The 16,207-nt window shown below is 50.6% G+C and overlaps 1 protein-coding gene across 3 annotated transcripts in view; it reads left to right on the forward strand.

Annotated features, from left to right (window-relative positions):
- PBX1 (PBX homeobox 1) overlaps positions 1-16,207 on the forward strand; it is a 130,256-nt gene that overhangs the window by 93,042 nt on the left and 21,007 nt on the right. For all 3 annotated transcript variants that reach the window (XM_074151670.1, XM_074151671.1, XM_074151672.1), the window contains exons 3-4: positions 12,769-13,013; positions 15,830-16,020. In XM_074151670.1, coding sequence (XP_074007771.1) covers positions 12,769-13,013; positions 15,830-16,020 — 436 coding nt within the window. The remainder of the gene's footprint in view (positions 1-12,768; positions 13,014-15,829; positions 16,021-16,207) is intronic.

The following is a 16,207-nucleotide window of genomic DNA, read 5'->3' on the forward strand; positions in this document are numbered from 1 at the left end:
TCCCAGGCAGGGAGCGGTGGTAGGAGAAACCTGCTTGGGCTGGGGAAGAAGGGTGCTGCATGGTTTTTGTGATGGTGGGGACATATTCCCTTCCTGGTGTGTCCCTTTCTAAAGCAGGATGGGAACAACAACCAGATTCCCAGCTGGAAAGAAGTGATGGGGATGCAGAGCAGCCCTGTTCCGTCCCAGGGTTGGTGCCGTGGGCTCTTCCCGAAGCCCCTGGGAATAACAGGGCCCCTGGAGATACAAAGAAAACATTTACCTCTGCTTCGTGATTAACAAAAAAGGGGGGGATGGGGGGTGTCGCAAACCTATAGCCCAGCTGCACGGGGGCTCTATATTACATACAGATGCCTTTTGTGAGTTCCTTCCCCATCCCCGGCCGGTAAAAGCAATATTGCCGAGGGAGTCAGAGGAGGTGAGGGCAGGGCTTTCAATTTGGTTTTACATTTACAAGGACCAGATGGCCTCGATGGAGATGATCTTTGATCTGGGACGCAGCCGGAGTCGGGCAAAGATTTTTTTTTTTGCTCCCTTTTTAATCTCCTCTCTGTTTATGGCAGGGGCCTCTCTTGCAGGAGCAGGGGGGAGCTATGCGTCCGTCTGTCTGGCCATCGTGCTATGGGGCTGGGTGTCAGCCCCCTTCTGCCCAAGGGCGCTGCCAAACCATTAGGGCGAGGGGGGGGCTTGGTGGTAAAAGCCCCGAGCGGGGTTGTCCAGGGTAGAAGGCAGAGCCGGATCCCGTTACACCACCGCCCTGCAGCACGGAAATCTGTGTCAACAACCTCTTGCATGGAATATAATTAAACACACGCCGGCACCTCAAAACAGAAATGCCACTAATTGATCCTTTTTAATTATTTTTCCCTGTTTTCTCTGGTGTCTCGCACCCTTCCAGCAGCACAGAGGTGTAGGGGCTCTCTCCTTCCCCCTTGCCTTGCCAGTTTTGGGTTTCTTTCTTCCCCCCACATGTTTTGAATGGAGCGGGAACGAAGGCAGCCGATCCTATTTCACAAGCACTTGGACTCTTGCAGCACTCTCCCTCCTGTCCAAACAGATCGTTTACAGAAGGGGCCTCTATTTAAAGAAGGAACTGAACGTTCAGAGCTGTTTTCTGGCCTTAAAACGCTGCCGACCGGCTGTTGCCTTTCAAAGAGTCGGGTTTTGTCTGGTGCGCTCAAGGACGAGGTTTGATACCGAGCTCAGCAGGTCGGCACGGTAGCATGAGGGACTGAGCATCGTGCAAAAAATGTGCTCGTTTATTTGCCCGAGATCATTGGATCCCAGCAAAGCTGGGTTCAAAATGGCATGTCTTAGCCATGGGAGCTTGATGGACCATCTAGGCTTGGGCAAACTTGACTTCTCTGTGATGCTGTGGGTGGGTCAAGCTTGAACACCAAGCAAATGGAAGAGGAATGGTCAGATTTTGGTGTGATCTATGTATAGCATAGAGAGAAAGACCTTGCACATGTGCGTAAGGGAAGTCTGCAAGGAGTTAGAGGAACATTTAGTCCTGGAGAGCTGTGGTACCTCAAAAATACATGGGGCTCGTGCATATGGGTTCAAGGGAGGCTAACTGGTCCTGTCATCTAGGTGACATCTCTAACGCTGTGAAATGGCCTGATACTGTCCCAGTGCAGGCCACCACCAAAATTAGGTGCCGGAGGTTGTCCAGTGGCTGATGTGTTGCATCTACAGGAGTGGTGGCTACACTGCAGGAGCTGGGGTGGGATTTCTGTTACCTTTGGTTATGGTTGCTTCTTGTGCTTTGGATTTGACCTATCCTCATATGCATATAACTTACTTTGAGTTCAGATTTTTTGTGGAGACGACTCTGAATCTCCTGGCTTGGGGGGGAGGTGGACATGTGGAGGGATGGTTTCTAATGCATCTGTAATGGAAGACCCCTGTCTCTTGGGGAAGAGCAGTGTCCATCCTCCACGAGGCAGAGACCCTGGGCCGTGGCTGACCCTCGGAGAAGACGATCACTGATGGTAGGCAGTTCTGAACTGCTTGTACTTGGCAGTGGCTGCAGTCTCCCCTTTGCCAGGGCAGTAGCTTTCCTACTGCAGACCCCATCCCTGAGGTTTCACCCTGGCTGGAGAGTCCTTGTTTTTGGGTTGTATCAGAAGGTTGCTGCTGGAAATGGGAACATGGTTCTAGGCAGAGAGTGTGCCAGTAAGCAGAAGGTGGGGAGGTCCCTTGGCAGTGGAGGGAGAGGACATGGCCCTAGGGTGCTCTGCAGTGGGAGGCTGTTACATGTTTGTCCTCAGCTTTTGGTGGAGATGTCTGTCGTGGTTCTGGGCCGCCTGCTTTGTGAGAGAGGAAGGGAGGAACAGTGTATTTCCTGTGATAGCTTGGCTCCGAGACCTGGAAAATCTCTCCTGTATTGCACAAAATCCCAAATCTAGCCTGTGGCAAGGCCATCAACTTGGTGACAGAGTGGCAGTGCTCTCAGCCATGTGATGGGCAGCGGGCACCTTCAAATTATATAGCAAACCAAAGACCTGAGTGGGACATTGCCATCTAATGAGCCCCAAGTCAGCTTTGCTTAGATGGAGTCTCACGGGTCATCTTTTTTGAAGGATGGCAGGAGAAGGGAATCTGAAATGCAGCTTTTCAGCTTGGGCTCTCGCCAGTCTTTTCACCTATGACTTTCTTGCCCCAGCTGCTTTGTGCATCGAGCAGCCATTCGCAGGCGCTGCGTGTCCAGGGGAGATGACCTTTCTGAGAGGGAGAGCAGGCTGGAAAGGCAGCTTCCTTCTGGGGGAAAACCTCTCTTTGTTTGTTCTCCAGTTTCAGGGCTTGGCCTGGGGCGGTCGAAATAGGACCCTTGTCCTCAGAGGGGCTCTGGAGGCCCCGGCTTCTCATTAGCAGATTCAGCTCATTCAAAGGACCCATTTCTTTTCAGCAAGGAGAATTCATATGCAAAGCACTGCGCTGGAGCAGGAGGCAGATCCCAGCCCAACTGGCGTTCAGAAGGAGGGGGTTTATGGCTGGACCCTTTCTGGGAGCAATCCCATCTTTTGTTTGCTGATTTGTTCCTCCCTCCTTAGGGAGCCCCTCGCCCACTCCGGTGTCTCCAGGTGTGGTGAATGCCAGGTTGCCCAGGTCCAAGCGATCTCTTATGATGGGGACAATGGCTTGCTCTGTCCCTCAGTGACAATATACTGGCTTGGTGCTGCGGAGGGGACTCCGGTCCATTACCCAAACTCCACCAGCAGAAGGTGAGGTCCCGGCATAACAGGTGCTGCTGTTGGAGGGACCAAGGCAGAGCCCTGTGTGTAACCGCCTGTTCTTCTCATCACAATAGCAAAATCTGATTCTTTTGCCCCATATCGCAGTCTAGGGTTGGAAAAAATCGGAAACACCGGGAGGTGTGGAAAGGGGGCACATCTCTGGGTTTGTGTTATCCTCCTCCCCTCCGCTGCCTGTAATGCCAATTTACCATCCCATCCCAGCCACTGGCTTTTCTCTGCAGCAGATGCTGCTCCCCTGAGCCAGGCCAGCCTGTGGTCAATTAGCTGGCTCACCTCTTCTGCTCAAATCTGGCCCAGCAGCAGAGCAGTGCTTAATCTCGCCCTGCTTTCCTTTATCTCCTGCGGCTGCTGCTCCAAGCAGCTGGAGGTCAGTCCAGGTCCCCGTCCCCCTGCCCATGGCAGGGGCTGGAGATGAAGGAGGCCGGGTGGCTGCAGACAATCTTTCCCATGGCGTGCGGTCGGTGCAGCAGGAGAATTTGAGACGTGCTGGGTTTGCCTATGCAGATAAGGGATTGATTACGCTTCACAGCTGTAACTGGAGCCTGCTAATCCTGCCCTGCTTAGGAAGGGGAAGACTGCTTTGTGAGATAAACCGAGTGTGGGATTGCTCCAGCCCGCTTCAGCATCGCTCCCCAACATCAGGCTGCTTCGTGGTCAGACAATGACCCTGGCCTGGGGATGACGGGGGAGCCCAGCAGGACAGGGAGGGGACCTGTGTGTGGCCAAAATTTATCCTTGCTTTTCCAAGGCAAAAGTGACAGTAGGGCAGGGTTGACCCCTCCATGCCCTAAGTTTGGTTCTGGGGTGATGGGTTGTTTGGCGAGTGTTTTGAGGGGCAGTGGATTTGCTTAATTAGGTGAAGTTGTGAGGGTTTGCTGCTCTGTGGGACATGGCAAAGATGGGCTTGAAGCTGCTGTAACTGTGAGGGGAGGAGGTGATTTGTCCACCGGTGGGCTGGTTGCCTTTGGTTGCTTTGTTTTTAAGTTCGCAAACACTTGCAGCCTGCTTTCACCACTAAACCACCCACCTCTGTTCAGCAATCTACTCGGGGTACAAGAGGTTCAATCGGCTCTGGCTTCTGAGTGCTATCTGTCCCCAGATTTCAGATGTGAAAATTAAAGCTGGGAGTTTAGCTGCTGAAGCCAGTAGGAGTTGACCACCAACCTGCAGTGAAGCATCTGTGAGTAGACATGGTTTGTGGCGTCAGGACTGCAAAGAGAAAAACAGAAAATATTTCAATTTAATCCACAGTGCTTCATTTGACCATGATGTAGCAATAACTGGACATGCAGGGATGGGGTCAGAAGTTTCCATACCCAGCTCGGTTACTAGCTGTGAGCTAAACTGGTCGATGGGAGCAAGACTCGGAGAAGGACTGGAAAGATGAGTTCATCTGTGTTCATTCAGCTTTCCAGAGAGTCACATTTCTTGGGGAAATCTGGTTTTCAGTAATCACCACAACATTGTGCCCTATTTTTGTGGAAAGGGCTATTTTAGATCATTTTCCATTTTGAGGGGGACTTTTTCCCCCCTAATTTGTTAGTGATAATTTTCCAGACCTTTTGAGCATTTTACTGCCAGATCCTCGCTTGCTATGGCAACCCGTTTGGCATTTGGGATGGGGTTAGGAGAAAACCAGTGCAGACTCTTTGCCAGCACTATGAAATACATGTCTCTGTTCTGCAGCTTCCATGGCACATGCAAGCTGCATCTCCTGAAGTGATGGAGAGCTGCTACTGGGAGCTGAGAAACTTTTTGGCATGTGATAAATTCCCCTCTTCCGTTCCCCACACCCCGAAATTACAGTTTGAGGTAATTCAGACTCTTTTTTGAATTTGGGTTGGATTCAGCAAATAATTTGGACTCTTCTAGCCCAGAAAGATGGGAAATTAGTGTTTTTTAAACCAGTTTGGTTGTTTTTAAATTGATCCAAATTTTGATTTATAAAGAGGGAGAGGGAAACTGTAACATGAAATAGGAGAAGAAGATTTCATTTTTGATTCAGGAAGCATTTTTGATTGATCTGAATTTGGGTTGCAGCGCAGGTTCCCCGAACTGGTGGTGGGTAGGAGGGTGCTGGGGGGAAGTGCTCCTGCCCTGAATATCTGATGATTCTGCTGTTGGTCATGGCCTTGGTTGGGTCTCCAGTAGAGCTTGTTGGCCACAGCTTGCGTTGGCCTCTGGGGCTAGATGAACCATTACTCTGAACTGATGTGACTTGCTCCTGTATCTGTGGGAGTATGTATCATCACAATTTTCCGTGCTTTATGGACTGAAGGAACACTTCTCCACCTTTCAAAGCATCTCTCACTAAATTAAGTGCTTTGTTTCCAAACAGCCCTGATGGACACTCTGTGTTGGGAGAGGAGGTGCGTTTGCAGGTGTCCGGAGTGGCTTTGCAGTGCTTATGGGTACAAGCTTCTGTCTTTATTTGTTAATGGGATTTTTGGTTTGTTTTATGGCTTTAGACTGTGAAAATTCCTGACAGAAATGGCCCATCGATTTCACAGTGTTCCTCCTTTTTCTGGGAAATAAAATAAATAAGTAGATGCACAAAAAGTCGTTTTGCCAGCTGAAATTTTCCATGCCTCATCTCACGGCAGCCTGTTTTGGAAAATCTTAGCAAAATCTGTTCATCCAGTTGTAAGTTTTGGAAAGGTTGGAGTGAGGAGGGGAACTTTTATATCAATTGCAAGAGGAAAAAAAGAACCCAGCTTCTCTTAATTCCCACTTCCTGGAAGGGTGTGTGTCGGTGTATTTGGAAATTCCAGCTTACATTTATCTTGGAAGTAGGTATTTGTGTTTTGCTATTGACTTTCTCAGTGACTTTATGTAAACATGGTGAATATAGCCAACCGAGGTTTAAAACTCCCTATGATTGCTTAACATCGAAGTGCTCCATCTTGGTTATTGAGATTGTTGATATCCTTTTAACGTGGACACCAGAGGCTTTGCCAAGAAGACATTTACGTTGCTGTCTGTCACATGGACCCTTGACTGGGCAGTGTGAAGACCCAGCCAGAGGTTCTTCAGCATCCTCCACAAAGCTCTGAGAGTTTATGTATTCATTTTGGACATAGGGTCTTGAAGGTGACTTTGTGTTTAAAGAGAAGACCCAAAACACTGCATTTGCCTTTGTGTATGGGGTTTGCTGTTGCAGAAGAAAGTCGGCTGCAAATATACTTGAACAGGCAAAAATCCAGGAGTTTAGGTAGGTGCATGGGATCTGGGAGCTTTTCTGCACAAAGAAAGCTTGGGAAGAGCAACTGAAGCCCGTACCGTCATGGATCAGCTGAGGAAGCAAACGCCAACTCTCCTGAGTCGGTTGTGACTACACGTATAAGTACGAGGAGGATGCAGACCGACAGCCGCAAGCCACTTAATGCGTAACTGTCCTCAAATATGAGGCAGATGGGAATATTTTTGTACCAGGTTCAGTGCTGTTGATCTTCAGCATTCACAAATGTAGACTCAGGCTCTGGGGAATAATGAGATTGGCTTAAAATAACGTGATTAGTTACCGGTTTTGTTAGCAGGGGCATTTGCTGGCATCGCATCTGTCCCTCTGTTTGATGGCTGTTGTTTTAGACCTGGAGGTGTAAAAACATATGTTTAAAGAAACTAGTGAGCTCGTGTGACTCCTGAAGCTCAGTGTCCACAAGCCCAAGCAAATATTGCAAAGAGTGGTTAAATTGCAAAAGGGATGGTGTTTGATGTGTGTTTCAAAGCCTGACTGTGCGCAGTGTGAGTCTGTAGAGAAGTTTTGAGGTTCCCAGGGAGGAGCTGCTTTGCCTTCATTGCCTATATCAACCCACAGAGGCACCCACCGATCCAGGACAGGATTTGGGCAAGACCTTACTCATCCAATGTGCGGGTGAGGTGTTCTGTGCTTCAGTGGCAGATGAGTGCCTTGGTAGGGAAGGAGGCGTTTTGCCCCACTTGTGGCTGGGTAAGAACAGCGAGAGCAGCTAGCAGTGGTCCACCAGCAGCATTGCCACCCTGGGCATCTCTGGTTTCCCCATGGGAAAGTCACACCAAAGACCAGCTCACAGCACGGCAAAGGAATCATCTGCCTCTCTTGAAATTCTGTTGTTGGATGGGTTGTTCCCCCCCCCCCAGTACATCTTAGGCACAGTGGAGGCAGAAGTAAACCCTTCTGAAAATCACAACCTAATTACTCCCATCTGCTCCGGCACTGCTTCCCATTTCTGCCTGCCAGGATGCTTGTCTCCGATGCTAAGTAGCACATTATTTTCGATAAGTTGCAATCATTTACTTGAAATCTCCTTCTCCTTTAAAATGTCCCCCTGGAAAGGCAATTCAGCAAGTTGGGAATGGGCAGAAACAACCACAAGAAAACCCATCCAGAAGCAGCCCAGCTCATGCGGGAGGGCAGTGCTCCTCCTGTACTCATTAAAACCATGCAGCAGGTTTCTTTTTAGGTAGGTTGGTTTGAATGTCCAGCCTCTGGGACCAGCCCTTGGCTGGTGGTGTGAGCAAACGAAGCTGTAGAGAAACTGCCAGCTCATGTGGTTGGAGGAGATCTTAACTTGGCAGTCACAGCAAATTTCACAGGACTAGGGTTTTGACCACTGAAGTTGGCAGTGAAAGAATGCTGGTCCTGTGCAGCAAAGCCCTCGTGAGCAGTTGCTCCAGCTCTGGGGACCTCTTCTTTCATCATTGGGTTGGCTTTGTGTCGTTCAATGTGTCTTCTTCCTCCACGGTGTCCCCATTGCATCCCTAGAGAGGCTATTCCCAACTGCTCCACCTTGCCTTAGCTTCCTCTGATGTCTTTGCTTGGCCATAGTGTCCTCCAGTGTCTTCTGCTTGGTCTTCGGCTTTCACCCCAGAAGTCCGGGCCACATCTAACTGAGGATGAGCACACACACATGCAACAGCATCCAAGGGGAGGCGCGAGGATGAGAAACGGTGGGGACTGCTGTACCACGGCAGCCTGTCTCCCCCGTGTGAGTGGAGATATCCCATGCTGGAGCTGGCTGGGACAGGCCTCTGCTTTCCACATTTCTTCAGCTTGAGAGCACTTACTGCAGTAGGGTAAATTGCCCTTTCTAGAAGACAGGTAGAGCTTGGTCGTTCGATCATCCTTTTCTGCTGTCACTTCTGAGCCACAGTCTCCTGCTAAGCTGCTGCCATCACCCTCATTATATTCATTGCCTTCATGATGGTGTTCCTTCCATGTTGCCCTGTGCGTCCCTGATCTGGAGGGTTTGGAAGGGATGGAGAGCAAAGTGTTGCTAAGCTGAAGCATTTGGGATGGCCTTAGTAGAGGACAGAGGTGGCTGTGTGCTTGGCTTCTGCTCTGAACTGTCTCCTCAAGTCTCTTTGAAAAAGTGCTCCCAGGAGAATGGAGGGTATGGTAGCATGGAGGACCAGGAGGAACATGGTACCCACCTTTGTGGATTTCTTAGGTGTCTTCACAGCCTCAGTCTATCCCCAGGGTACAGTCCATTTCGAAGGCATATATCAGTACCATATCTGGCAAGGGCTGTTTCTCTTGCCTATGCTCCCCACCCTGGCTATACATCAGGCTGCCCCAGCACCCAGGGACACCAGGCACAGGTACCGTGGTGTGGGGACACAGACACAAGTGGGGCACTGGCTGCCCATCTTGTGTGAGCGTGGGGCTGGCTGTTCTGCAGGCGCTCCTTGGTGATGCCCGATTTGGTAGGAAACATCTTGGACCATCTGAAAGCTTTGGCGACTCAATGGAGTTTCCATCCCGCGACCCAGAATCGCAGGGCAGGCAAGGAGCTGGGGAGCTATTTTCAGCTTTGTCTTCCCGTCTGATTTTCCAAGGCCAGTCCTACCACCGAGCTAGCCCAGGACTTGGCCCATGTCCTCTGCAGACCGTGGCTGTGATACCTCACTTGGGAGGAAAAAGGAGCGAGCATGTGAGCTGGGAGCCATTTCCCAGCTGCTGGAACGGGTCTCTGTGACCCTGGTGGCGTCTGTGACCGGACCGCAGGCTGGTGGCTTAGCGGTCCCCAGCTGCTCCCACTGCTGGCATTGGTGACCCTGCCATGGCCACGAGCCGTTCGGCAGCCATGCTCCTCGGTTCCCCTCCATGGTCACCCAGGGAGCATTTCACAGCGGGGACAAGGCGCATGGCTTGGCTTTGCTTTTAAAATAAATCCATATATATATATATATATTTGTGTGTGTATATGTATTTATATATAAAAACACTTTTTGAGGCAGCAGGGGACCTCAGCGAGAGCCGAGCACCCTCTAGTGGCGTTTGCTACGGCTCTGGGGGCTGCCGAGCCAACAGGAAAGCGGCCAAGGACAGAAAGTCTTGCATGAATGTTCCTCCCCCCCGGCTGCCAGTCGCTATCTTTCTTTTTTGTTCTTCCCCTTTTTTTTTCCCCCCTTTTTTCCTCTCTTTAATTAGGAGGGGCAAATGGCGGGTTCTGGGGTTGCCTGGGCACGGGCGGGAGTGTTCCCACAGCCCCTCAGCTCCAGCTTGCTGCTGGACCGCTGAGGATCGTTCTGCTTAATTTATTTTATTTTTAATTTGGTAGGAAACCCTGCAGCCTCAATCGGCTGCCCAGGCACCGCGGGTCCGGTGCTGCCTGTACCAGCTCACCCCGAGCCCCCCAGAGCGGAGCAGGGGCTGCATCCCATCACGGGGACACTTCGGAGGGTTGGAGCTGCCAAGGAGTCCAGCACCGCGGGCATCCTGGCAGGAGGGGCATTGGAGCCGGGGACAGCACCGGGAAGATAAAAAAGGAGCTTTTAAATAATCATTTTGTCTTCTTCTCAGCTTAGCGCAGCCTTCCAGGGATAAATAGGCAGCATCAGTTCTGCTTAGACACACTGGACTTTCCATTTATTTCCTCCCGAGCCTGATTCCGAGCGGGCAGCCAAACCCAGGCCGTCTCCATGCGGTCCCCAGCTGGGTTTGGGTCTTTGCTGTGGGGACGCATGTCCATCCGTAGGAAGCTTGGGATGCACACACCCAGCGGGTGCTGCTCCTTGCGTGTTGCACGGTAATAAAGCTCAGGGGTTATACAGCGCTTTTCAACGGGAAGCAGCTTTCTAAACATCAACTAATTAATCACTCGTGCCTACCTGTCAGGTCAATGATTCCTGAGATTTTTAATCTAAAAATATTTCCCTTTTGAAATCCAGATGCACCTGTTTTGGCAACTCTGCTTTTGATTTGTTTATTTGGGGGTTTTTAATTTTATTTTCTTTTTTTAACCTGTGTTGCTTTCCATTTGTATTTGGGCTTTTGATGTGCTTTAATTTAGTGATTTTTTTTTTTTTTCCTGGAAGAGTAGGAATTTATTCTCTTTTTTTTCATAGCAACTTTGTCTCTTGCCCATAGCTGGGCACCTCCCCACTTCCCTTTTCTATTTTTAAGGATTTTGGCTACGTTTACCTCTTGTTTCAGTTCATGGACCACAAATGAAGTCTGACCTCTCCCCTTGGATTTATTCATTGGTGAAGCGTGTGGCTGGGTGCCGGCAGAGCCGCGGGAAGCCTCCCGCAGTGGAGGGGGATGCCGGACCTGTCTCCTTGAGGCTCGGCAACTGGCACCCAGCTCCAAATTTGGCAGTATGCCCCCATCCCTCCATATAGAAACAATCCTCCCTAGCATGGAATTATTTATTATTAGCTCATATTTTAGCTCATATATTTATTATTAGCTCATAGTTTTATTGGCAAATTTACTGTTGCCGGGCTTTTTTCTTTCTTTTCTTTCCTCTCCCCCTGACCTCCTCACCTTTGTTGACAGCAAATGTTTTAATCCCAAAAATGGCAATACGTATTAGAGTCCTGAAAATAATGATTTCAGTAGAGTTTGAGGCTTTAAAAAAGCTCTTCTTAGTTTTAGCCAAACCTCTCAACAGGGTCTTTTACTACAATATTGTATATTGTAATATATCCAAGACCAGGCTGGATGGGGCTACCTGGTCTTGTGGAGGTGTCCCTGCCCATGGCAGGGGGAGCTGGAACTGGATGATCTTTAAGGTCTCTTCCAACCCAAACCATTCTATGATTCTATGAATATTATATTTTGATAATAGCTATATCCTTCTCTAACTTAGTTCAGAGTGAGGAAGAACACACTCAATGTCTTTTTAGCTGCTCTGGTTTTACTTCTTATTGCCAACTAATTTTAGAATTTTTTTTTTTTTTTAAATTACTGGGAAAATCACTTGCTTTTGTTTGCGCTGCAGATTTGGGGGGTCAAATTCATCTTGGGTGTAAGTGGGCACAGCTTTATTAAAATCCATGCAACGTTACCCAGCTCCGGATGTGCACGAGTGTGTGCTCGGGGGGTGGGTGTGTGTTTACAAAGTGCTTTGAGTTCCTGTGCTAGATGATGTGGGGAAATACAATTTGTTTCTCTTAGGAAATGCCTTCTTTGTTTGCTCATCAAGGATTTATTTTATTTTATTTATTTTGCAGCTGCGCACACCTGTCTGTGTGCATGCAGAAATCTCATGTTACACTTCTGTGTTCAAACACAGACCATGGTGGGGGGGAAAGGAGGGCATGTGGGGCACCTCCATCCTTCAGACTTGGGATGTGCCCCTTTGCTAAGCCAGCCTGGAGTGGTCAGGATGCTCCCATCTGGTTTTTCTAGGAAAACCTTCGCAGGAGAAGGACTCTTACTCGAAGCTATAATTGAGGCAGGGAGTACAAAGAGGGAAGGAAAATCCTCTCCTTGGCAAGTCACTCTGGGAGGATTGATTTATTGTCACCCCTTTTCTTAGCATGGTTCAGACTTCACTGGAACAACTGGATTGTTCAAAAAAACCTGGCGTTTTCCAAAAAGTAAAATGCTTTTCATACATTTTTTTGCTTGTTTTTCCACTGGGTGGCTAAAAGCACGGCATTGCAAGCCGTCTGTGTCGGTATTTAAAGGTGGAATAACTGAGGCACAGCCAGCCCTGGGCTCTCTACTACTACTTCTGCCATCTGGGGTTCGTGGCTGATGCAAACGGTGCAGGATCGGCTGTAAATGGTACTGTAGGTGACAGGAGAGGACCCCTGGCTGAGCTGAAGTCTGGGCTAGACTCCTGATTTCCCATCCCGTGCTTCAATTGGGATACAGTCCCTATCGCTTCTGGCAGGAAGAGTGGGTAAATTTGTTGGGTTTTTTGACTGGTGTTGCTAGCATTTTTGCTGCATATTTGAACACAGAGCATGGTTTTCTGGGTTACCTCTGCGGTGAGCTCTCTGCCGGTTCTGCCCTACTTCTTCCCTGCGGGAAGGGAGGGGAAGAGGCGGGGAGGGTAGTGGAGAGCTGGAGTGCCCTCATGGCTGCTGCTGGGCTGGAGAGCCGAGGAGCTGCATTTGGAGATGAGCATGTGGAGCACCAGCATGCCGACTGCCTGTTGGGGTACCCTTGGCAAAGGAAGCCCCATTGATGGGGACTGAGCCCCGCCTGTCCAACCTGGGGTGAGCATCCCCTTCCCCGAGTTAAGCTCCGGGCACGTCTCAGGCTTTCCTCTCCCCTTTGTGTCTCCTGCAGTGCTGAGCATCCGGGGAGCGCAGGAAGAGGAGCCCACAGACCCCCAGCTGATGCGGTTAGACAACATGCTCCTGGCCGAGGGGGTAGCGGGCCCCGAAAAAGGAGGTGGCTCAGCCGCCGCTGCCGCCGCTGCCGCCGCATCGGGAGGAGCTGGCTCTGACAACTCAGTGGAGCACTCCGACTACAGAGCCAAACTCTCCCAGATCCGGCAGATCTACCACACGGAGCTGGAGAAGTACGAGCAGGTAACAGGCTCCTTCGCGGCGGAGGGCAGGGCTGCCCAAGGGTGATCGTCGTGGGATGATGGTGGTGTCAGGAGCCGGAGCGTCCGGGAGAGCCGCCGTCCGGTGCCAGCACCGCAGCGTGGATGTGCACAGCCTGGATCGCTACTGACATCTATTGTTAGGAGCGTGCGGGCGAATGCAAACTGTTGCTTGGTACTTGCGTGAGAACATGCTTTTTTAGGATTGGCAGGGTTGGGTTTTTTTTGTGCTGGGATGTGATGTGAGAATAGGCTCGGCATGGATTGCCCCTTTGGTTTTTACTTTTCACTTCTCCTCTAATATCTTGCCAAAAATTGGCTCTCTGAAGGTGGCATCCTCTTCGAGGTGCTGGCCTCAGTGCAGGCAGGTTTCCAAGCAAGGCTTGAATCAAAATCTTCATTGAATATTTCTTCTGCTTGAAAAGTTCTTCCAGGAAAAAAAGTGGCTTTTTTATTGGAAAATGGTTCTTAAAAAAAAAAAAAAGGGAAAGAAAAAGGAAAACTATTTGGGTCATGAATGCAGCTATTGGTAACACTGACAATTGCATGAAAAGCTTCACAGGCCAACACTCAAAACCGGTTTCTTTCAAACGCTTCCAGATGTTTTGCAGATCTCTTAGCCGCCGTGCAGCTTGCCCTTGCCATGAATGGGGTTTCTACCCCAAGGTTGTGGTTTATGGAGTGCAAGCAAGAAAGCATCCCCGCAGCCAGAGCCAGGCGGGGTTTCAGGTCTCTGGTTTAAAGCGGACTCTGCCGGTGTCATAGGGCTGTGAGTGGCCACCAGTGCTGGGATCTGTTCGGGCAAGCCAGGTTGGCCCCCATTTTAGCCAGCTAACTGGTTGTGTGGTGGAGCTCAGACATGTCTCACCCCTTCAGGTGCCACATTGGCCAAGCTGAGGCTGCTGGTTGGCATATTCAGACCTACACCCGGGGCTGGTGTGGAGCTACCTTAGATGGGTGCCCCTGTGTTGGAGCTGGAGTCAGGGTGGCCAGGCAGGGCTCTGGTGTTGGAGAAGCCGAGTAGGGTCATGCCATGAAAGGCATCTTGGCAGACCATTAGAGGAGGAGGGGGTGGTGGGGCCCAGGGAGTAGGCAGGGGGCAGGTTGGAAGGATGACCTTTGGTGGCTGTACCCAGCCATCACACATGGATAGGAGTGGAGACCATGTCAGGGCTCATCTCTCAGCTCCCAGGCTGAAGAGTGGGAGAGAAGATCCCATGTCCTCTGCCAACAAAGCCCAAGGTGAGACCCTTGGCACAGCTAGGGACAGGCTTCAAGGAAGGACCTTTTGCTCCTTTCTCCCCTTGGGCGGGAGTTTTGTTTGCTTTTCTCATTTTGCTTCTGCTTCATTTTTGCTCCCCAAAGGGACACCCAGGTGAGAGCAGCCCTTAGCCCAGCCCCATGGGGTGGGATAGGCCACTTCTTTCCTTCTCACAATGCACTGACAGGGTTGGTTTTGCCACCAAGTTGCTTTGCAAACACCTGTGCCGGTCCACATCTTTGGTATCATCACCCACAGTCCTGCAAAACCAGGGTTCAGGGTTTCTCAGTCTCCATCCCCTTCTCTCTGGTTCCATTTTTGGTGGCTGGGGGAGCTCAGCACCTTCTCACAGCGTCTGGCTGCTGCTGTGACAGCATGGTGCACACTTGCAATTTTGCCTTTGATGCTCTTTATTTCACGCCAAGAGGAGACGAGCTGAAATTGCTTGGGCGTCTGGGACAAAGAGGCACCCGGCTGAGAGCTCTCGTAGCCAGTGCTCACCCTGGGAGAGGGGAGTTGTCAGCTGAAGCTGGTGATGGGCAACTGGAGGGGCTCTGCTGGCCTCTGGGATGTCTCCTTGTTAGGTCTGAGCTGTGGGTGGGGATTCAGCTTGGAAGGGTGGGGTGGGATATAGTAAGTCAAGCTCATCTCCAGTCCACAAAATCAGTGTTTCTTTCCCCTGCTAGCCCCTTTTTCCCCATCACAGGGTGGGAACTGAGGACGCTGTCCCCAGAGCACCTGCCTGTGTCCCAGGAGCACCAAAGGCTTCTTGAGCCGTCAGTGTCCGAGTGCTGCTCTCAGCCTCGTTTTTGGGGCTTGGTTCTGGGAATCGGGGGATCCTGTCATGTCCACGAGGTGCTTGTGAGGATGGAGGAAAAGGCAATGAAGTGGCCTTTATCTGGCCTCAAAATCCCTCACTTGTCCACCCAACTCCTCTCGCTGCCCTGTCCTCACAGCACAGCATGGGGACAGCAGGAGCAGCCAGACAGTGCTGTGCTAGCACACACTAATTGAGATTATTACCTGCTTGCCCTTACTTGTCAGGGCTCCTGCCTCACTCAAGCTTTAATTATTATTGTTATTTACTTCTTATCTGATGTGCTAAAACCGTGGAGCAGGGCCGTGTCTCTCTGTGAAGCACAAGGGGCTTTGCAGGACACACAGTGCTGGAGTCGAGCTGGGGCAGCAGGAGGAGGGACAGTGGGTCAAAAGGTTCATGGTCCTCCACAGATACATCTATAGCTCCTCCAGTCCCATCGAAAAACAGTGGCTGCGACTTCTTCATGTTTTTCATGAGTCATGAGTCCTAGGCCTTCACCTGCCCCAGCTCCATATCCAGCAAGACCTCTCATGCCCTCTGCATGCCTCTCTACCTCAAGAACCAGCATGCTCTTGCTCTGGGTCTGCCCTAAAAAGCCCCAGCCATTGAGGCCTCCACTTTCATCTCCTTCCTTAGCAGTGCTGCTTCTGTACTGTCCCTGACACCACCGAATGACCTTCCGATCCTGGGGTTTTTTTTGCTTTTCTTGCCATCCCAGGCATGCAACGAATTCACCACCCACGTGATGAACCTGCTGCGTGAGCAGAGCCGGACTCGACCTATCTCACCAAAGGAGATAGAGCGGATGGTGAGCATCATCCACCGCAAGTTCAGCTCCATCCAGATGCAGTTGAAGCAAAGCACGTGTGAAGCCGTCATGATACTGCGCTCCCGATTTCTGGATGCACGGTGAGTTCACCCCACCAAACCTTTCTCTCCACCCACCGTGCAGTATTGTTCAGGCCTGGGAGAGGTGTTTTGAGGTTCTGGAGTGAACTCAGGTCCATCTGAAGGACCACGTCTCTTGGTCTTCAGCTGCAGAGGCTATTTACCTTCCTTAATCTTCAGTAGCTCAGCAAGGGAGTTCAAGACATCC

This window comes from Numenius arquata, chromosome 8 (genome assembly GCF_964106895.1).
Source record: "Numenius arquata chromosome 8, bNumArq3.hap1.1, whole genome shotgun sequence".
NCBI classification, from domain to species: Eukaryota; Metazoa; Chordata; class Aves; order Charadriiformes; family Scolopacidae; genus Numenius; species Numenius arquata.